General features: G+C 34.3%; 3 protein-coding genes and 1 pseudogene across 8 annotated transcripts; all 4 read left to right on the top strand.

Annotated features, from left to right (window-relative positions):
• Positions 1-3331: 3331 nt before the first annotated feature.
• On the top strand, positions 3332-4434 carry LOC120190099. The gene has a single exon (XM_039193229.1). It carries the CDS (start codon positions 3423-3425, stop codon positions 4413-4415), a length of 993 nt encoding a protein of 330 aa, XP_039049160.1. The 5' UTR covers positions 3332-3422; the 3' UTR covers positions 4416-4434.
• An 8961-nt stretch (positions 4435-13395) lies between these two features.
• Positions 13396-15984, top strand: LOC120190083 (annotated as a pseudogene).
• A 1159-nt stretch (positions 15985-17143) lies between these two features.
• LOC120190081 (50S ribosomal protein L4-like) lies at positions 17144-19967 on the top strand. 5 transcript variants are annotated; one of them, XM_039193208.1, is made up of 9 exons: positions 17144-17270; positions 17356-17417; positions 17928-18054; positions 18468-18616; positions 18829-18936; positions 19032-19151; positions 19309-19482; positions 19720-19869; positions 19907-19967. In XM_039193208.1, exons 1-8 carry the CDS (start codon positions 17159-17161, stop codon positions 19819-19821), a joined length of 954 nt encoding a protein of 317 aa, XP_039049139.1. In that variant the 5' UTR covers positions 17144-17158; the 3' UTR covers positions 19822-19869; positions 19907-19967. The 5 variants fall into 5 exon arrangements, with proteins under 5 accessions (XP_039049139.1, XP_039049142.1, XP_039049140.1 ...); XM_039193211.1 differs by having other exon boundaries at positions 17144-17264; positions 17955-18054; positions 19720-19909; XM_039193209.1 differs by having other exon boundaries at positions 17144-17264; positions 19720-19909.
• A 511-nt stretch (positions 19968-20478) lies between these two features.
• Positions 20479-23075, top strand: LOC120190082 (chromatin remodeling protein EBS-like). Of its 2 annotated transcripts, none has more exons than XM_039193212.1 (5): positions 20479-20735; positions 21159-21501; positions 21609-21677; positions 21772-21907; positions 22124-22427. In XM_039193212.1, the coding sequence occupies exons 1-5, from the start codon at positions 20636-20638 to the stop codon at positions 22166-22168; spliced, it is 693 nt and encodes a 230-aa protein (XP_039049143.1). In that variant the 5' UTR covers positions 20479-20635; the 3' UTR covers positions 22169-22427. The 2 variants fall into 2 exon arrangements, with proteins under 2 accessions (XP_039049143.1, XP_039049144.1); XM_039193213.1 differs by lacking the exon at positions 22124-22427 and adding an exon at positions 22764-23075 and having other exon boundaries at positions 20480-20735.
• The last annotated feature ends 311 nt before the right edge of the window (positions 23076-23386 follow it).

Genomic DNA, 23386 nt, shown 5'->3' with positions numbered 1-23386 from the left:
AAGATATTTGATTTTACGAGTACGGATGATAAAACTACGTGGCTGTCTTGATTCTATGAAGTTTCATTGCTACTTTTTGAAGCGATGAACGGTCGTTATTAATGACGGTTTGGCCTTTTCAATATCACCCGCTATTCGGAATTTTGGATTTTACTCCCCGGAGGAATTGGACGAATATAGCCAAAGCCAGGAAAGCGACTCCTGGTTATGTTTCATTATTCGGTGATACACTATCTGATTCAATGAAGAATAGCCTGTGGATAAAAGAGATAATCTTGGGGGAAAACGTCAATTCCTTTAAAAAAAAATTTGGAACCATTAAAAAAAATTTAAAAGAGAGAACAGAGTATGCAGGTGGAACCCATCTTACTCCTTGTCTGTGTTATTCCTCAATATATTCCACATATCGCAAAAAGTCAAACAAGTTCAGTAAAATCCCCCCATTACCCTTTGTGAGAATTTGCATTTTTACGTTTATTTTTGTTGTTGTTGCTAAATTATGCTTTTCAAAATCCAAACGTATGGGTGCGGTGAGAATATTGTTTCCTTTTGTATATTTTGGTTTCCCGTAGGAGATGGGACTTCTCATTATATTTGGCCACGTTCTGGCGCTCAATGCTGAGCCTACCTGGCAGACTGTACCCTGACTCGCTGAAGATTCACAAACTGCGATCCTTTAAACAATCTAAACTTTTATCAAGGCATGTAATGAAACCATAGCTTAGGTCGATATGCTGTCTTGCCTGTAATCCTGTCTTTTATGGTTGTCCCTATTAGCCCCAATCTTTAAAACATTTAAAGGCGTCGCTACCACTTTCGAACAATCCATTATTGCTATAAATACTATGCCCAAATGCATAAAAAATTAACATAAAAGTTTAAGCTACAAAAGATTATAAGGGGTCCAATTTAAACAGATGAAATAATGTGGTTTTCTTAGGTAACTTTTGTTTGGATTACACATGGCTCATCATTTTGGTCACAAACAAAAGCCATTAACAAGGGAGAGAAAAATCCTTGGTAAAAAATCTCAACTTTTCTCTTATTCTTTCCCACACTTCACTCCTTTTAGATCCATAGTCCCCACACTTTTTCACCATTATACTACAACCCAACCACTTACCCATCAACGTTGGGGTCCAGTCTTAGTTATGATTTTGCTTACTTTCAACCGTTCGATCTTTCTTCCTCTTTCTCGTATATACCCATTTGACTTATGTTCATCACATGGTTCAGATTCATTGTTTATTGTTTTTCCTTTTGGGTTTCTCCCTTGTGGGCTCTACTAAACTCCAATGTTCCTTTTATCCAGTAGAGTATATTGGTGAATTCTTTTTTGCTTTCATCTCCATTTTTGCATTATGTTATGCTTTTCTCCAACCCTTTTGGTTAAATATCACTTTACTTCTCATTTATTATACACTTCACCAACATAAAGGCTGGAAACTTTACTTTCAAGTTTCCAGTATTGACATTCTTGTAAAAAGGAACATAAATGAAAGACTTTCCTTTTCTTTCATTCACACCCAACACATTTTTTTAAATTCAATAGTTCATTGGGTTTTAATACCTTAAGTATTAGTATTTTATTAAGACATTATACACATTTTTTTAAGTTTTTATTTGTAACCCAAATGCATACTTGTGTTCATAAAGGGCTGGATCTTATGCTCTCTTTTTACACCATGTAATGAAGAAGACATGAATGTGAGCACATACACTTGTGTTCCCCACATCACATGGCATCATGAGTCTCACTTTTGGGAGGAATGGACTTAATTCCTTATAGCACTTAGGTCAACCCACTTGCATTATATTTCTCTCGTATACTCAAGTTAAAATCATTTTATCTTTTGGGATGTATATATATATTAATCATCAAGAATCTAGCACATCAACTTCCTAGGTTTAGTCAAACGGCCAAGATATTGTAAAAACAAACCCTTTTAAACAGAATTTTTCCTACAAATTTCAATTTATAATATATGATGCCACAATTGATCATGATTCATGACAAGTATATGTGTACCATAGGTAACTGTGATGTACCGTTTTACAGTACTTGATTTAAATTACAACAAGAGCTCGTTGATTAAGAATATAATTGTTATTTTTCTTGCTCACTCGTATTATTATTGAATTTTTTTATTAATATGAAAACATTTATTTGCCAAGATCCTATTAGTTATTATTATTACTTTATTGCTAAACAAATCTAATCTACATTTTTTCTTTTCAATTTTTTTAATTATTTTTTAAAATAATTAGAAAATAAAATAAAAACTGAAATTTTTCTATTCAATTAAAAAATATTTAAGAAGTTAAGTCAAAATTATAATAACGTTAAAATCATCAACGTCTCATATTAACTTTAGACAAAATCGTTGTTTGCTTTATAATCAAATGATGTTTCTTAAATTATCAAAGTCATTAATAACTATTTACGATTTTAATAAAATAAAAAATAATCACCAACGACTCTATCAAAATCATTTAAGATTTTATAATCAAATCATAAATTTAATCATTTTTATTTACTTTTATCATTGTTTTCATATGATATTAATATCAGTGATAATTATTTTTAAAAATATTTTTTAATTATTACCACCCATGATAATTTTATTTAAAATTATTATCTATTGAAAATGACTTTATATAATAATACTTATTTTAAAGTAAAAAAAATATAAAATCTATTTTTTAAAAAAATAAGGTTCCTAAAAACGCCCTTCTCATATTCTAATAGCAAAAGATCTCAATCGTAATCAAACCTCATTAATCACTCGTAATTTGAATCAACAATAACAATTTCCCATGCCCTTTACCTCTTTTTTATGTGGAATCAGAATTTCTCTTTCCTAAGAGCCCATAACTTTCTTTTTATTTTATTTTCATTGTATAAAATAATTTTATTTAATTTTTTAAAAAATTAAAATATATTTGATTAAAAGTTTATGGAAAAAATAAACAAACAATTATTAAATAGCAAAATTAAAATATACTTATTAGAAAATTTTTATTATAATAACAAAGAATACCATTACACTAAAATTATTTTAAACAGAATTTGAATTGTATAAATTAAATTAAAACTCAAATTTCATGTTTTATATTGTTTGAATTTCTAAAATAATTTCAATAAAAATAATAGAAAAATCTTTTTATGTTTAATTTTTATTTATTTTTAATTTTACAACCAAATGTTTTTTTTCAATATTTTAATTTTTTTTAAAATATTTATTTTTTAGAAACAAACTCTAATTTCTTTCATGATATGTTTAAGAAATTTCTCTTTTTTTCTTTTTTGTTCCCTCTTTCTGGTATTCACTAAAAAACAAAATCTCACCTTCCTTTTAAAATAACATAATAAATTCTGAATTTTTTCCTCTCAAACTTTCTTTTTCTTCTACCAAAGAAAAATGGAGAGCCAAACCACTGTAAACAAAGAATCCAAAAATCTATCACCATGCAGCAGTGGAAGAAGAAGCAGTACAAGCAGCCATTCAAGTTCACCCGAATTCGAGTTTTGGATGGTCCGGAATCCTTCATTTCCTCCGCCTGATCTTATCTCCGCCGATGAACTCTTCGTTAATGGCGTTCTCCGTCCTCTCCATCTCCTACCCAACAATCAACCTGAAGAGAACCCACAGACCGAACAGAATCCACCCGCAGCAGAACCATCTGTACCCGACCCAGAGCCTAGCCCTCTTATAGCATCTGAGTCTGCTCCTGTCTTATCAGTTTCGAAGCGGTGGAGAGATATTTTCAAGAAAGAAAAGGGCAAGATAGGAGCCAAAAACCAACAAGACAAGGATTCAGAGAAAGAGAGGAAGAAAGAAAAGAAGACTCAGAATCAAAGCGGAGGGAGTCCGGCTGAGTTGAACATAAATATCTGGCCTTTTTCAAGGAGTAGATCCGCATGTACGAGTAGGACCCGACCCAGAATGACCGCCTCCGCGGCGGGTGCCCGGAAAGTAAGTAGCGCTCCATGTTCTCGCAGCAACTCAGCCGGTGAATCCAAATCTAGAAAATGGCCGAGTAGTCCCAGTAGGGCAGGGGTTCACTTGGGGCGAAGCAGCCCGGTTTGGCAGGTTCGTCGTAGTGGTTCCGCTGTTAAGAACTTCGATGCTTTGGCTCGAACCGCTGACAAGGGTAGCGGTAAAAAGGAAGTTACCAAAACTCGTCGCGGTAAAACTGGTAACTGTGGCAACAATAATAACAAAGCCAAAGTTTTGAATTTAAACGTGCCAATGTGTATGGGGTATAAGCATCATTTGAATTGTAGAATGGACGATAATAGTGCCGCAGTTTCCGGTTACACTACCAACCGAAGTGGCGGCAGCGGCGGAAACGTTGGAAGCGGTAATAATTTTTTTAATTTGCGAAGTCTTTTCACTAAAAAAGTTTATTAAGTGTGTAAATCATTATTAAGTATTAACCCTCTTTTTTCTATTATGTTGGATTTTTTTACACAGTAATTTTCTTGTTTATCCTACAGTTTTCAAGTATTTCAATTAGAGATTAGATCTTTTCCCCCTTTCTGCACATATCACATATGTAATGTCTATGAGCGCTATTTTGACACGCTTTCATTTGACACGCTTTCATTGATTGGAACAAATTATAAATCATCATATAAATGTTTATGACAACCGAAAAATACTATAGAGGAGAAAAATAAATTGCCAAATATTGAAAAACTAAAACTAATTAGATATATTGAAAAATGTTTAATATAAGATGCTTAAATTATTTTTATTATCAATTCAAATAACTAACGTTACAAATATTATTATTTTAAGTGTTTCGACTATAACGATCAATTAAAAAATTTATCTAATTTTACAAACGTTATTATTTTAAGTATTTCGATTATAATGACAGTTAAAAAAGTATGTTAAATAACATGCGTTAAAAAAAATTAAAAAATATATATTTTTGTTTGAAAAAACTCTCCAAGTTTTTCTTAAATCTCAAAGATACCCTAAAACATTGAAAACTGGTCTTTACAATTTGGGAATTGCAGGGCGAGGGCACTACAGCAAAATGGTTAAATAGCGGCATTTGTAGCGGCATTTTTAGAATAAACGCCGCTAAAAACTAGTACTATAGCGACACTTTTATAAAAATGCCGTTAAAGAATGTACTTTAGTGTATTTTTTATATAAACGACGTTAAAGACTGTCATTTAGTGGCGTTTTTGTATAAACGCCGATATAGAGTCGTACTTTAGTGACGCTTTTATTGCAAACGCCGCTATAGACTCGTGATTTAGTGGCGTTTTTATACAAACACCGCTAAAAACTCATATTTCAGTGGCGTTTATATAAAAATGCCGCTAAAGACTCGTACTTTAGTGGCGTTTATATAAAAACGCCGCTAAAGACTCGTACTTTAGTGTCATTTATATACAAATGCTGCTAAAGACTCATACTTTAGTGGTGTTTTTATATAAACGCCGCTAAATACTCATACTTTAACGGCGCTTTTATATAAACGCCGCTAAATATTGTAAGGCATTTTAAGTACAAACACTGCTAAATAAACATTCTTTAGTAGTTTTTATACAAACGCTATATATATATACCACATTTAACTAAATTTAGCAAACCCTAGCCCTAAACTTAACTCTCAATGGCCTCATGCTTTTGAGAACCCGAACAGTCTCTTCAAGAAAGCTAATGAGCTCACCGTTCTCTGTGATGCGAGGGTTTCCATCATCGTGATTTCCAGTTCTGGAAAAATCCACGAGTTCATCAGTCCTTCCACTTCGTATCACTTTCAAAACCCCTAGATTTCTACTTTTCTTTTTCTTTTTTGAAAAACTTGAATTGAAACCTTATATTTCTTCTAATTTTTGTTTTAATGTATATAAATAATATTAATTTTATTTTATTTGTGTACATTTGATGGGATCGATGGCAGGCAAAACATGGGTGAATGTTTGAACGATGCAAGCATAGAGGATCTTCGAGGACTGGAGCAGGAAATGGCTCTTCTATTATCTTTCATTTTGGGTTTTTAGTGGTAGTTGAATCTTGCTCTTTTTTTCTTGCTATATTTTGTCATGTTTTAATTTACTGCATTTGATGTTATGTTTGCTCCATTTTGCTAATATTTTAGTTCACGAGGTGGGCTTTAATTTATTTTTTATTTTGTGAGGTTTGGTTTGAAAGATGGAATAAATAGCTTCATTCGAATCCTATTATGCAGAAGAAAAATTGTTAAGCTCAAGGGGTGTTAATTTTTGTTGAAAAAATGGATCTTGTTGGGTGCAGATATTGAGCAGATACTCATGGAAGCGCAGCACAGGTGGCTACGACTGGCTAATATTGATTACCTAGAATTTATTCATTTTGGTTTGAAAAGAATGAAGAAATTGCAACCAGGGGAATGAAATTCTTGAACCGGTGAGTGGTCCCTTTGTATCTGCTTTAACTATATGGGAGTATGGTCCTCCAAACATATGGATTTTTTTAGAAAAAAGTGAGCATACATATCAAACCCATATTTTGACCCTGTATTAATCTGAATGAAAGAAATGGCTAGTTTACAGTTCGAAGTAAAATTACTTCGTTCGATGTTTATTTCATATCCTCCCAACCTTTTCTTTTACTATATCCATTTATCATTTGTGGCAGGCTGTGGACACGAGAAGAGAGGGAAATTACCATTTTTAGTCACAACAGCTTCTTGCACCAAACCTTTGGTGTTTTTGGACATGATCTTCATCCATCTGTGAAGAGTGAAATATGCACACAGTGAGTTGTGCAAATTTTCAATTGTTAATTAATTTTTTCTTGATAGACCAAACTAGTTTTCTTTGAAAGTTGAAAACACTGATAACCTAAAATCTTGAGTCCAAAGTCCATGTCCTCTCTATAATGGATTGCAATTCACTACTGTACTGAATGGCATAGTTTTATGAGCTGAATTTTGATCTGTTAAGTACTTGAATCTAAGCTTTCCAGTAGTTATTATATTTATAAGTATAGGTAATAGGCTACAAGCTTTCATCACTGCAGGTATTGCAGATATCCGAGGGTCGAAGACAAGTTGCCGGTGACTCGGAGAACAACTTTGAGGAAGGTCACTCGTCGGAGTCGGTGACCAACGTTTGTACTTCCAACGGTAATCGACACGACTACGAAAGCTCCAATACATTTTTGAAACTAGGGTAAATTCAATTGCGCAAACAAATACCAAATTTACTGTTAAAAAGCATCGGCCGACTCCCTTTTTATTCTTCCTCGAATGTTTTGTAGGTTACCGTATGTTACAAATAATGTTGGGTAATGCTAATAGTCTCTGCTCTGCAACATGCCATTGGATAGAATTGTATATTTCTCACTTGTTATACATCAGGCCATTCACAGTGGTATGTACTTTCCTTGTATTACATATCTCGTTTATTTATTTTCTTCTGTTAGGGGTTAGAAAGCATGTACAGTTTGGCACAGAAAAGCATTCAATTGAAACCAATGGCCTCTGCACATAAGTTGATGGGGCTTATAATTGAAATTATTGGGGAAAATACTGAGGTGACAAATGGGGATAAAATATTAATTTACAATCTCCGTTAAATTCTCTTTTTGCTTCCTTATCTTTAAGTTAGATTATGCTTTTGTCTGTTCTTAGGTTGTTTTAGCAGAATGCTTGAAAGGATTTGGTCCTTGGTAAGCTGTCATATTTCCATCTTTATATCTTTCTGTTTGTTAGGAATGCAGTTTTGGAGCCTTTTTCTGGGTGCTATTGATTTAAAATATGTTTGGTCCGATAAGCTGTTAGAAGTTATCATGAAATTCAAGCTTGGATGTTTCTGCACAATTATTAAGATCTATCTCTATATTTTGCTTATCATCATGATAGTTGCCCATGCCATAGAGTTGTTGACTGCTGGGACTGACCATGCAGAAATGTGTTGTTAACTTTTTTAACGTAAGATATAATGGATTTTCATATAAACTGATGTTTTATTTGGATATGAAACTAGAGATCAGGTTTGCATTGCCATGGATGGGGCCTTTTCAAGTGGCATGCCAATTGGAGTAAGACCTCATGAAGCAAAATATCTGTGCAAGAAATTACAGGACGATACTAGCTCTGCATCATTGTTTTCCCATATAAACTGGATTTATCTCTTTGAATTTAAGCGCCTCATTGTGACGAAGAGTTTTGAAGAATGTGTAAGATTAGAAGCAAAATATCTTAGATATTATTGTTTATTATAGTTAATAATGTTGAACTACATTATATTTTACGTTAATGTAAACTTTGATTTATTATTATGGATTTCATTTTTCTTGTTATGGATTTTAAGTTTGTTGTTATGGATGTCAAGTTTATTGGAAAATGCTACAGGTTAAATTTGAGTAATAAAAGAGTAGAAAACAACATTTGACAAATTAGTTTTAATTTGCAAAATCAATTTCTTTTATCTATAGAGAGGTAATTAGCGGCGTTTGTATCTTAAAACGCCGCTATATATATGACCTTTTACGGCGTTTGTTCTAAAAAACGCCTCTATATACCAGATCTTTTGCGATGTTTGTGGGAAAAACGCCACTAAATCTCAACACCTATTGCGGCGTTTGTGGGAAAAACGCCGCTAAATCTCAACACCTATTGCGGCGTTTGTGGGAAAAACGCCGCTAAATATCAACACCTATATAGCGTTACCTATTGCGGCGTTTTTTGTTACCAAACGCCGCGAACTTTAGCGACGCTATTTTCAGCGGCGCTTTTTGCGACGTTTGTCATAGCACCACAGGTGTTTTTTGCAGCGCTTAAAAACGCCGCTATACGTAAAAAAACGCCGCAAATGTACAGTTTTACTGTAGTGGGGGGAGGGAAGAGGGTTGAGCACATGGGGAATTGATTTTTATATTTTTAAATAATACTTTTATTTTTTAATAAAATTTTAAAAAAAACTTGAATGTGACATGTGTTATTTAACAGATTTTTTGAACAGATGTAACAACCAAGGCACTTAAAATAATAACATTTGCAATTTTAGGTACCTAGATTGATAGAAAAATAGTTTAAGCACCAAAATGAGAAAAAAAATATAATTTAGACACTTATTTTTGTATTAAACCTAAAAAAATACTGAATTCAGTATTAAAAAGATGTTTTTTTTCATTTTTATTAACATTGATTTAATTTAAAATATTAAAATTATGGATTTATAACTTATTTATAATTATAAATTTAGTGTGTAATTTATAATATATAGATTTAAATATACATAAAGGTGGAGTGGAGACAACATGGAAAAAGCATTTACACTAAACACATGTAACACATCTGCTTATGTTAAATGATCGCTCTTTTCATTTAAGTAAAGAAATACATGGTGTTGAGCTGTGCTGGGATTGCCTGGCCTCGTATCATAATCGTGTTACAGGCATCAACGAACAGCTTAGCAGGTTGGTTCATTATATTCGCTACTGTTTGTTGGTATTTATTGAGATATGAAAGCCATAGAAAGCAGACGATTTTTGTGCATTAATTCTTACGTAAACCGTTCCAGGTCGCAGCAAAACGTCGTATCAGGTATCAGATTCAAAAGAAAACAGGGCATCCATTCTTAATGAAATGCACCATCAAATCATTATCGCTTTGAAAAACTTGGTTGAAGGTGAATTACAAACGTGGTTTTCAATCAATAATCTATGTGCGGATTCAATTTCTTTTGAGGAACCAACCGAGTACCAGTTCCATCAACATTATATAGAATTACCAGTAAAAAGAAAACAGTAAGTGCATTGAAGAACTTCCAGGTTTGCTTTTCGACCCTAAAATAAATATTGAAAACGCAACTTTAAACTGGTTCGTTATTGCTGTTATAGTTGGCACGGTAAGGGTCTCGCCCGATTTTCTTGGCAAAGCCGTGGATTGAGCCCAGGTGATATGGACCGAATCAGTTACTTGGGCTTTGGTTTGACGATTGAAGATAGAATCCCGCCACCGACAATAATATAATTTAGGCTCAAGGGCACATACCAAGATCGGTCGGTTATAGTTGCAGCGAAGAAAATATCAAGGGTGTGTTTGGTTCACGGAATGTAAGATTATCAGTAGGAATATAAGATTACTAGGGAATAGAATTACTGGGAATGTTGTATTTTGTGTTTAGTTGGCTTAGCAGGAATGTAAGAATACCATATTTGGTTAAAGGAATAAAAGATTATTAGAATGTATATTTAACCAAATTATCCTTATTATTTATTTATTTTTTTAACAAGTTAGAAAATATTTATATATTTTCTTTAAAAAATTTAAATTCATAAAATTTATATAATTTTTTTAACAAAATTAAAATATAAAAGGTTTAATGAAATGATAAAATTTTATTTTAACCCCTGAACTTCATATAAAATTTTAATTATATACATTTTTTTGTAAATCTAAAATAGTTTAAGGATAAATTTATAATTTAACATTCATAAAATTTTTATTATTCAATGACAGAAGAATGATATTTTTGAAAGAAAAAAAAATTTAAGGGCATTTTAATCTAAAACGCTGGTAATCCAATAATACCTAAGGAAATGAAGTAATGACATTTCCGGTAATATACTAAAAAAATCTACTATTAATAATCTTACTGTCATACCCCATAATTGCCACAATAATATATATATATATATATATATATATATATATATATATATATATATATATATATATATATATATATATATATATATATATATATATATATATATTATAGCAATATAAATAAATAATTAGCACTATAAATAAAATATTAACACTAAGAATAAAATAAAATGAAGTGGGACACAATGGCATGTCCACTATGCTATGTTTTGTTTTTTTATTGGAAACAATAAAAGGTGAAGTTATTTTATATTTTGGGTGATAACCATTTTCCTGCAAAAACTCCCTATTCGTGCATTGAATAAAAACTAAAAATTTTCATTAAGCTCACTCTTGATATCATTCGGCCTTTCTCCTCCGATCGGTGGTGTGGTGCACCGTCGTGTCCTTCAGTCTCAGCAGCGACCATCGGTCCAACCCCGACTAATCCGATTCCGAAATCGGTCACAAATAGGTTGAATCGAGAAGGGAAATCGACACTTAAAACCCCGATCATCGTTTTAAGTTTTGTCGATTCCGGCCATTCCAACAACCGTCTTGTTTCGTCCATCCACCGTAGGTAAAGTCAGATCGTTTAATTTGGATAATATTTCAGTGTTTAGATTGAAAACATATTATAGTTGGTGTTGGTTTAGATGGGTGATAAATACGTAATTAATTTTGGTTATGGTGTTATTCTAGAAATAGTTTGAAAAGAGTGACTAATATGTAATTAATTTCGGTTATGGTGGTATTTTGTAAATATTGTTAAAAAAATGTTAGTTTCGTAAATATTGTTAAAATATGATAGTTTCGTAAATATTGTTAAGGGTGTTAGTTTTGTAAATTTTTTGAGAAAAAGTGATATTTTGATAATTATTTTGAAAAAGTGATATTTTTGGTAATTATTTTTAAAAAAGGTGATATTTTTGTAATTATTAAAAATTGTTATTTTCATAATAGTTGAATGTGGACTTTTGAGCACGTTTGACTATAACTTTGACTGGCTTTAAACGACCTTTGATTTTGTTCGAGTATACTTATTATGATATTTTTCGACGTCCCGAATCCGTTTCCGAAGTCCGTTTCTCCAAATTCGAACCTGAAGGCCTCCAAATCGCCAGTCAAACCCGTTGACTTTGACTTTGACCAATAATTCGAATTTTCAAAAAAGTCATATTTTATGTTTTTCGATATACTGATTCTGATTCCGCAATCAGTTTGGTCAAATTTAGACTCGAAAGCCTCCGAATTAACCCGTAAACCTGAAAAATTCATATTTATCTAAGTGCTTTAATTTAGTTAATTGAACAGAATGGTGAAGGACTAATTATAGTTATGTTAAAGGTACTCGGGGATCTCCAGACTGTTTCATTACTCGACCCGGTTCCTCCCGATCCGCTTGTCCACGAGAAGCCGTGAATACTCGTATATTTCTGAAACACTGTTAGTTATTCTATTTAGAATATTATTCCAAATATAACCCTGTTCTGATATGACTTAGGCTCACGTTCAGTCGAAGAGCCTAGTGAAGCTGGTACTCGATAGATTTTTTTGGACTGATCATGTTATTGAGGTGTGTTCCTTATGTGCATAATAAATGTTTTAAATATTTGTTTGAAATCTCATGTGCACATGATTGTTTTCTCTGATTTGAAATACAATATTTGATCTGATTTGTCTACTGAATGATTTATCTGATTCTAGATTTACTGAAATGTAAAGTATGATTGCCCGACTTATGATTTCTGGATACTGATTTACTGAACTGATGATCTGTCTGAACTCTAAATTACTGTTACTACTGGTTACCGTCTGAAAAATGTTTTCTACGGGGGTACTATGGGTTCTGGTATGAAGACTCTGGCAGGTTCAGTCGCTGTTGGTAATTCCTCTACTAGGTTCAGCACCGATTGGTAATTCCTTATGGACCTAAGTCGAGCCTTGGGTAGGCTATGCGGCCCTGAGATTTTCTTGGGTAAGCCTTTGTGGACCCGAGAATTATCTTGGGTAGGCTCGCAGGCCCCAAGGTACTCCCTTAAGTTGTGCATTTCTGGGGATCTGCACATGGCGTTCGGTTAGAGGACGATGCGGAGTTTTTAAATTAAAAACTCCTATGATGTTTCTAAATTAAAAACTCCTATGATGTTTCAATGATTGTGATCTGCACTGATTTTGAAAATCATAACTATATATTTTTATTTATGCACTGTTGGGACACACTGAGCCTCTAGCTCACTTTTCAAATTGTTTTACCCCTTTCAGATACATTCTGATAGGCACTCTGTATCAGGCACTTGGAGGATTGATACATTTAGCTCAGAGTGTTTTATTGTAATGTTCTGTTTCCCGAACTGTTTTTAATTATGGCGACATGTACCTTATTTCTTAAGTATTTATCGTTTTATGACGTTTTCTGTTGGTGTTACTGATATTTGATTTTTAATACTCCATATTTATTTTATGTAATATTTTACCTGGTATCTTTCATGTTTTATATTTACGAATTTAATTTTTATCGTTAATTATAATATAATTTTATATAAAAATCATTTGTAACATGAATTTAAATTATCGAATAATATTTTTAAAAAAATGTCTCTCAAAATCTTTAATATAATATGCTAGACTTAATCAAATCGTATAGGTCGAATTTAAGGAGTTACACTTACATTCCTGAACTAACCAAACAAAAACAAAAAAATATATGGATTTCCACATTTCCCCGACCAAACAATCCCAAACAAATATTAAATCATAATGCATACTTACGTTCGCTCTCAGAAGTCTAGCCAAGCCAAGCTTTAGCCTAAGGGGAGCTACAGAGAAACAGAATTTCCTCTTCTCGAGCTCCCTACAAACTTTCTTCTCAATCAGGCGAAATCAATGGCCTCCGGTGACAAGAAACATGCGAAGCCATCGAGCAGACGTGCCGGTGGTATACGCACGCTCTCGGATCTGAACCGCCCCTCTGTACACGATTCCGATAACCCCCTGGAGTTTTACGCCGGTGGCGAGAAAAAGTATTCTTCTTTTCTTTTTCTTTTTAAAAAATTTTCTTTAATTTAATTGATTATTTTTTATCATAAATCATCCAAACGTTTGCTTGATTGTTGAGGAAATTTAAAGGTTAAGGAAGGATGTCATTTATTGACGAGTTGCTAATGTTTCAATCTTAGTTGATTTTCTATGGCGTTTGAGGATGAATTTGAATTTTACAAAATGAAAAAGAAGAAAAAAACTTAATAGTGGATTAGAACTTGAGTGAGAACTTACCGGGGAGTTTGCTAGAGTATATAAAATTTTCGCTTGGTACTCCAGGATTGGAAAGGTAATGGTTCAAAACTATTACCACTGCTTTTCACATTGAAATTAGATTTAGTGCTTGGTAAGCTTTCTCGGTTTGAAATTGAGTTTGCTAGAGCAGGTCAAGTTGAATTTATCATTTAAGTTTGACGGATTTACTTTAGCATCAGGTGGGATAAATAATCTTATTGAATTTCAAGGGATCTCAATAACTGGAAAATATCGTCTCGCTTTCTTTGATGACGCCACTTTTGATCTTATGTGCATGGAGTGCAAGTTGAATCATTTCTGGGATATGCATTCAGCATAATTATTGTTTTATTCGAATAAAAACATGCAATCCAGTATCTTGTCTAGTCACAGACACATACTATTTTCTGGGTATTTTTTTGCCTTCTCCTGCCATAAAAACTCAGTGCAAACAAATTTTAACCATTCTTGATTCAGTGCCTGCATACTTCATCCGAGAAAACAAAAAAAAGAAGATTTTTTTAGACAATATTGATCTGTCTTCATTCAAAAGTTTATGTTGTTTGCTTTACATTAGATGCTGTATAATTATTTTCTCATTTCATAGAATTGGAATGTATTACTGTATAGTGTTGGATATTTGGATTAGTTCCTGTTTAGGTACGAGCTGTTAGGTTTTAACCTGCACATCCCTGAGCAGGTTGATTTATAAACACACAATCATCATTCTATATCTTTGATGAAGCCATTTTTTATTTATTTATTCATTTTCAGCATTCTATATCATTATTGACCCTGCAGTTCATTGTATTATAATGACATGCTAAAGGAAGAGCTACAACTCTGTTTTTTTGCGGTGGCATGCTTGTTCAAGATCCTTCCAAGAATAATGATGTAGATGAAATTTTCAATCAAGCAACTGGGAGCCATAGAAGGTCCTCCAGAGCATCCTCATCCATCATCAAGTTCAACAAGTTTTACTGGAACTGGTAGATTACTCTCAGGGGAAACCGTTCCTTCTGCACCTCAGCATCCTGATTCTGTTATTCACAACATAGTTTTCTGGACCAATGGTTTCTCTGTAGATGCTGGCCCTCTGAGAAGGTTGGATGATCCCGAAAATGCACCATTTTTAGAGGTAATGACGAGTTGGATTGAACACCACATTTTAAGTAATGGAGTTAAAAAAATGATAGATAGTGACAGATGTTATTGAGTTTACCCTTGCACATTATTTTCTTTCCCATTTTATGTATCTTACAAATAGGCGTTCTATTCTATATGTTTTCAGTTCTTTTACGAGTGTGTTAATTTTTATGTTTCAGAATGCTGGTTCTTGTTTATTCACAACTTGATTGCATCTCGATGCAGAGCATAAGAAAATCTGAGTGTCCTAAAGGGCTTGAGCCTGCTGATAGAAGGACTTCAGTTCATGTCAATCTGATAAAGGACGAGAAATTCCCTGTGAGTCTCTTGCTCTTGTTAGCGTTGCCTTTGCCCAGAAGGTTGAAGTGCATTCGAGGATATAACTCAACTTTTTTCTCCTTGCAGGAACCAGAGAAGAAACGCCAGGTAGCATTTCAGGGTGTTGGAAGAACTATTGGTAGCAGCAGCAGTTCAGAATCTCCAGAGCCAACTCTCAGTTCCAGCTATCTCAACTCAGCTCCAAACCTTTCTTCAGGATTAGTTGTGGACGAAAGTTTACCATCAACCTCAATTCAGCTTAGGTTGGCTGATGGGACTCGAATGATAACCCGCTTCAATCTCCACCGCACGGTTGATGACATCTGTTCCTTCATCAATGCATCTAGACCTCGAAGCGCCACAAACTATCAATTGCAGATAATGGGTTTCCCTCCCAAACTTCTTACTGATCCAACCCATACCGTAGAGCAGGCAGGTCTTGCCAATTCCGTGGTGATCCAGAAGTTCTAGGCCGGGCTGGCATGGAAACTGTCTATCTAGTTATCTCTACAGGGTTCTTTTTGTAGTTCTATTTACTTAAAACGATCATGAGTCACTACAATACACTGGAAGCAGGTTTTTGATGGTTGTTTGTGGATGAATGAGATTGAATTGTTTGAATGCCCTAGTTCCTTCTTTCATTCATTTTTCTTAATTATATTTTAATCTAATAATCATCATTATAGCACTTCTTATGCGGCCAGTTACAGGATGAGTGATATATATATAATATATAGACATGCTCGAAGTTGTCACCATAAGCACTCCATTCTTAAGCTCTCCATTTTCATGCAAGCTCTGATAACGAAGGGAAAGGTTAGGCCGGGGTGGGGAATCTCACCAACAAGTTTATTTTTATCTTGGTAACTAATAATGTTAAAGCCTGATTGAAGCCACATATGCCCCCACTCTTCCCTTGTTGAGCATTTAGGATTTATTGTTCTTAACCTCCTAGAAAAATTATTTAATTTCAAGGTCCCTTGTCCGTGATGTGTGCGTCTAAATTAAACCCAGACAATGGGTCCGATCTCAAATTTGAAGCCCAGATCATGTAGTTTGGGCATTCAATTGAAGCCCTATCCTGAAATTTCTTTCGGCCCAAACAGTAATAATACCGGGAATTAGCGAGGTGAGGTTTTTCATTTTCATTACGACTGGCTCTACTCCCACACTTTCTTCACACTTTTGCCTCCATTCTCTAATAACCGGCGCTCTCAACCGCCACGGTACAACGTCAACGTTCTCCGGTCTCGTCTCAGCGTCCGGGTTCCCGCCGCGTCCACCCTCATTGTACCTTCTCTTTTCAGTTCTCGTTTGCTTTGTTCGTTCATATATTAAATTAAGAATTGATTGCTGTTACTCTTGAAGTAGTTATGATCTGATTAGCAGCTATATTGATATATGCACTGTGTAGCTTTTGTTTTTGTCTCAATACGGTTTCATGGAAACTATTTTTGGGGGGCGATTGCTGTTACTCTTGAAGTAGTTATGATCTGATTAGCAGCTATATTGATATATGCACTGTGTAGCTTTTGTTTTTGTCTCAATACGGTTTCATGGAAACTATTTTTGGGGGGCATTTATTTTCTTATTCCCAGTTTCTTTATTGTGGAATTTTATCAAATACTTTGCGCTCACAGTGTTGGATGCAAATGTTTGATTTTAACATACTTTATAGATACATGATTAAAATTCTCCGCTAAAGTTGTAATCTTTAATCTTAAGTTTGGAGTGTAGATGAGCAGGCGACTTTGTCTTGTTCTGCAGGTGAATTGTCTTGATGCTATTGAACTAGTACCTTGTTATTCAGAGTATGGCTTTGTCGATCGCGAGACAGATTGCATGTTATTTTGGTTCACTGTCTGCCTTGAGCTTACGCTCATCTCCAACTGTCGCAGCTCGTTCATTTCAAACCTCTGTTAAGAGTAATATACTAAATGTCAACATTGTTTGTTTGCTGCTTATCTGTGACTGTAATGTACTTTGCTTCTTTTTATTCTGTCTAATTAGAACTGAGTGGTCGTATTACTGGGGATAACTTGCCTCTTGCAGAATCTTTTAGCCTTTCCAAGGTATGTTTTCATTTTGTTTTCCTTTTAAATACACTATACACAAATATATGGATGCATTAGGTTTTGAATCAATTCTTGGAAAGAGGATGGGGGGTTATCTAGGTTAATGGGTTCACTACTGTCATTATCCTTAATTTTTAGTTTAGAAGTATTCAATAAGGATACTTATCCATTAGGGTTTGAATCAATTCTTGGAAAGTGGATTGGGGGGCTATCTAGGTTAATGGGTTCGCTACTGTCATTATCCTTCATTTATAGTTTAGAAGTATTCAATAAGGGTACTTATAATAGGTTTCTTGTTTCTGCAAATAGTAGAGGTGCCACTTCTACAATACCAATTATAGACATCGTAAGATTCTGTATTGTTTGTTTCAATCTTAACATCCCTTCTAATCTCTTTATGTTTTGGTCTAGCCATTTTGCTTGTACATGCACCTTCCTTTTGTTTTCTTCTCTGTCATGGCCTTTCTTTGTATTTTATTTGTCTATGCTACATTTTATTTTATGTAGGGCGGTCCATCTTTCCTTGGTTTTCGAAGGTTTTCAACTACAATTTTGACTCCTGATTCGAACGGAGGTGCTTTTCCATCTGATTTACTCTCTTCAAGGACCGTACTAACACCAGAGCGCACTATTGGTATGAGAATATTAAACCACATATCTTGTTTAGCTATTTGCCTTTAAAATTTTTAATATTCATAATATGGATGCGTTTTAGTGTTTGAAGGCAATATGCACTCATAGGAAACACTGGGATTTTCTTAGGCTTTCTAAAAGATATAAAGATATTGGAGGCATGTTAATGTTTCCAGGCCGCTTTATTAGTCGTTTCTGAGCTAAAACTTGCCTCCAGAAATCATCTTGACATTGGCATATGCCAACATGTGAAGCTGAACCTCCACTGTGGGTTTTATATTGCCTTCCATTTTGCATTTGGTTAAACTGAGTTCAGCTTTTAAGCATTTCAATTATCACAGGAATAGGCCAATGGTATTTTGTAGTTTAAATGAGCAGTGCTCTATTGGATTAAATATACCATTTATGGTGCAGGACTTTATGAGGACCTTGTAGTTCCCGTGACAAATTTTCATAATGAAGACCGTGGCTTCATGGTTTTGGCTGGTGATGTTTTTGATGTACCTATTAGAAAGGATATTATCCACCGTGTTGTACGATGGCAGCTTGCAAAACGACAACAGGTGCCATTTCATCCTTCTTTATGGATACTGGAAGCACATACTTTTAGGATTTTCTTGATGTTAATCTGAAATTCTACAAGACTATGACCATATTGTTTTTCAGCTTAATACTAGTTCCTATTTTCCACATAAATTGCATTAAACAGTTCTTCTCCCTTGTGCAATCAAAATACGCTAATCATGAATATCAGTGATAATTGAATGGTTGACAGGGAACACATTCAACAAAAACTATTAGTGAGGTTAGTGGGACTGGTAGGAAGCCCTGGCGACAGAAGGGTACTGGTCGAGCTAGGCATGGAACACTGCGTGGTCCACAGGTGACTCCTTTTTGTTTTCTTTGAATTTAAGAAGTTTTAGAGCTAAACAACTATTTTTCTATGGCATTTTAATTGATTTTATGGATTGATAACAGTTTCGAGGTGGTGCTACTATGCATGGCCCCAAGCCTAGAAGTCATGCTTTTAAATTGAATAAGAAGGTCCGACGTCTTGGACTGAAGATTACACTGTCTGCACGTGCTGCTGAAGGAAAGGTAAGTCATTGTTGTCTGGCATGCGTATGGATTCTTTGTACTACTATTTTGCATTTCACAATGCAGTTTTACTGATCTACTAATAAATGCAGAACAAAGCTTTTTAGTGCTAATCGAGTTTTGAGTCCTAACCAATGACTATTGCACAATTGACCAGCTTCTTGTCTTTGAGGATTTGGAGGTCCCTACACACAAAACCAAAAATATAGTGAACTATGTAAACCAAATGGAGAATGCCAAGAAATTTCTGCTGGTGGATGGTGGCCCCATAAATGAAAAGTTGAAGCTAGCTACACAAAATCTACATTACGTCAATGTATTGCCCTCAATTGTAAGTGTAGTTCTAACTGTAATATTACAATGTCTGCAATTATTAGCAAAATATAGTCGATCGATTGGCTTGCCTTCGTCATTAGATACATGGTAACACAATATGGTTAACTTTTCATTATCAGTCGTCATGATCTTTGATTGCTTTAATATGTTTCCGAGGTTGAATTGTAAGATATTTTTCTTGATTAAGTTTTACTTTTTTTTAATGCTTAGACTGTTGTGTATGTTTTTGCAGGGCTTGAATGTGTACAGCATCTTGCAGCATGACACATTAGTGATGTCCCGTGATGCTGTTAACAGGATTGTCGAGCGAATGCACACTCCAATCAACCGTTGAACTAGAATTGTGTCTCTTGGTCTTTTAGTTTTCTCTTCGAAATAGGAAGTTCTTTATTTTGCTCGAAGCAGCTGGGAGATAAAAGAGAGAAATCTCAAACGATTCGTGTGTTGTCTATGGACTGATATTTTCAAATGCATGGTTGGTCCGTTGGATATACATTTGTATCAAACATGTCCAGCTTTGATTTTTGTAGTTCAGATTTTTGTCTTGGAACATGAAAGAGTATTTGTCGAAGCTTTCAAAGTTTCTTTTATAAGAGGCTGTTTTTTTTAAACCTCAAATTCTCTGATTAGGATTGAGAATTGTGTTTAAATTCTATCAATAGAATGGATTAAATTTATATCTAATTTATAAAATGTACAAATAATATGAATTGATATGTGGATTATAACTTTTATACTGTGATATTTGATCTTATGGTTTACGAAAATTTAAAAATTAATAATTTAATTAACATCAAAATAAATTAATAATTTAATTGATAAAAAAATTGGTCACTACTTAGATTAAAATCGTTTGATGGTTTTTTTTTGAACTTTTTCTGATGATATCAAATTAAAAAAATGTATTATAGTGGCAGGACTATCTGGTAGTTTAACCTAAATTAAAATGACTGTTACTCCAGTACTTGACTGTATTGTCTCCACCATACTACTTTCTTCTTGTATGAGTTGTCTCCACTCTTCCTCTTCCACGAGGGAAAATTAGGGTTTTGTCTTTCTTCAGTACCCCCCTTATTTTTTCAAAGCTTTCTATTTTCACTCTTTCAAAGAAAAAGATTTGAACTTTCCTCCTCTAAACCTTAGCTTCCATGGCAAAAACAAGACCAGGGATTTCTGGGACCAGGCCCAAACAAGGGACGAAGGACATCAACTCTTACACCATCAGAGGCACCAACAAAGTTGTTAGAGGTACAGTATTTTTCATGTAGATATATACGTCTATGAATACGTGTACGCCGTAAAAAATTTGCGGATTTGGTGATGTCGGAAATCATTTTTTGGGAATTTTTGGATCTCGGCATTTGGTGTTTTGCAATTTTAAAATTTTCGAACATGTCATCTAGCATTAGTTTTGATGATTAAGAAGTGAATGCTTGGTTGTTTTGTAATCGGGTTTTACTTTTTGCTGGGTTTATTGGATGCATATATATATTCGTGTTGAAATATGCGAGTTTGTTTGCAGAAGGGGTTGAATATGCATCTATCATTTTAACTCCAATGTATATACGTATGGGTGTGTTTTACTGGCGTATATAGATGTTAAGATATTGTAGTTTGTGATGGCTGCTTGTGATAGTTCGATTTATTTTAATTTATTATTATTTCTTGCAGTTGGGGATTTTGTTCTGATGCGTCCTTCCGACAGTGGTAAGCCTCCGTATGTGGCACGAATTGAGAAAGTGGAAGCAGATAGCAGGAACAATGTAAAGGTTCGAGTACGGTGGTATTATCGTCCTGAGGAGTCGCTTGGAGGAAGGAGGCAGTTCCATGGTGCAAAGGAGTTGTTTTTGTCAGACCACTATGATGTGCAGAGTGCTCATACCATTGAAGGAAAGTGCATTGTTCATTCTTTCAAGAACTACACTAAGCTGGAGGATGTTGGGGCCGAAGATTACTATTGTAGGTTTGAGTATAAAGCTGCTACTGGGGCCTTTACACCTGATCGAGTTGCTGTGTGAGTGTCGTGATCTATTGGTTTATGAAAAATGGATTTTGGTTTACTTGTTGGCAATTTGGTATTAAATCTTTGGTGCCCCTGTTTTTTTTTTTAATGTTTTGAAGGTACTGTAAATGCGAGATGCCATACAACCCTGATGATCTCATGGTCCAATGTGAGGGCTGCAAGGACTGGTATGGTGTTCTATATTTCCTTTGATAATTTCCTGGTGCCAACGGCCCAGTAATTTTTAAGATATATTTAACGTTTTCATTACCATTACTATAGGTACCATCCTGCTTGTGTGAGCATGACAATTGAAGAAGCAAAAATGTTGGATCACTTTATTTGTTCTGAATGTGCTGAGGAGGATGTCAAAAGATCACAGAACGGGTTTCATCCACCACCAGTATCTGACATAACGGTAAGATCTCTTTTGGCCAAATCCACATGATGCTTGGTCAGTTTTCTCTTTCTTCTTTAATCCATTTTATATTTACTACACCTCTCATATACAATTTACCAGATCTGTTTTTGGTATCCTGCTAGGAAATTTGTTCATGAATTTAAGGGGATCAAAGAGACTTTCTCATCCTCTGCTAATAATAATAATGACATGTATAGCATACATACACTGAAGTCACTTGAAACCCTTAATTTAATATTGGTTCTTTGTTACAATTGATGATAAATGGATAGAAAGTTTATTTAGTGGGGGAACATGCTTTACCCTTGGATGCAAGTTCTTATTTCTGTGAAGTGCCATGAGGCCAGATCTTTGAGCACCTACCATATCTCGCGAAATATAGTTGAATCATATTTATACGTCCAAATGCATGATTGTTGATTGGATTTATTTCTTTATCCAGCTGTCTGCATATGTATTTCCTTGTCATTACATTTTTAAGATTAACAGTGATTTTGGTGGTCAAATCCATAATTGCTGTTACTACTTACTAACATGTAGCCAATCATTTTTACCTAACAAATTAAGAGGTACTCGTTTTTTTTTTCCTAATTGGGATTGTGGAACAGTATGGAGAAGGTTTAGGCAATTATATTGTGCTAGATATGAATTTTAGAGTGAGTGTTTCGATAGAAAAATGCTACCTTATATAGAGGAAAGTTCAATTATCTGAATTCTTTGCGTACAAAACAATTATCTGTGTTTCAAGGCCTCTTGTAAGAGAAAAGTCTTTTATCTGAATTCTTAGGTTACAAAACAATTGTTTGTGTTTCGAAGTTGTGCTCCGATTTCTCATTTTTGTGTTCTTTTCCAGGTGGAGGCCAAACGGCAAAAGAGATAAATTTTTGTTGCATGAGGGGAGAGATTCCTTATGCAGATTTAGCTCGTCGGCTGCTGTTGTGTGAGTTGTATAGGGTAGAAGTTGTGTTTTATCCAAACTTGTGGCTGTTTGTAACTTAATGTGTTGGCGTGGAGACATTTGTGCCTGTGGTAGGTTAAGGAGATTAAGTCTGTGCAGGAGAATTCATCTGTAGTTTCTCTGATGTTGAACCGATATTTACGATACAACATCTTAACACATCTTCATCTTGTCTTTCTATCCATTACACACGATCTTGGTTATGCATTTTCATCTCACTCAAATTCAATTATCTGCAAAACTAATGTTGGATGACCCAAGGTTGCTTTGACACTAGGCTGTACTGAAATTATATATGTTTCAAGAAATGCACCCAGCCTTATGAGTTTCAACCTTTATCGCCAACAGCATTATATTTACTTATAATCTTAGAAGCAGCAGCAATTATTCTTCTGGCTACGACTGTTATTATATTTTGCTTAAGAGAGCAATATATTTACTTCTAATGGAAGGAGAAGCAGCAGCATTCATGGTTATCCTCTACCTTAACTTGGGTTGGCCCAAAGTGGGTTTTTTAA

The sequence above is a fragment of the Hibiscus syriacus genome, unplaced genomic scaffold (genome assembly GCF_006381635.1).
Source record: "Hibiscus syriacus cultivar Baekdansim isolate YM2019G1 unplaced genomic scaffold, ASM638163v2 tig00116962_pilon, whole genome shotgun sequence".
Classification (NCBI taxonomy): domain Eukaryota; kingdom Viridiplantae; phylum Streptophyta; class Magnoliopsida; order Malvales; family Malvaceae; genus Hibiscus; species Hibiscus syriacus.
The sequence above is the reverse complement of the archived record's forward strand: the minus strand, read 5'-3'. Positions and strand labels throughout refer to the sequence as shown.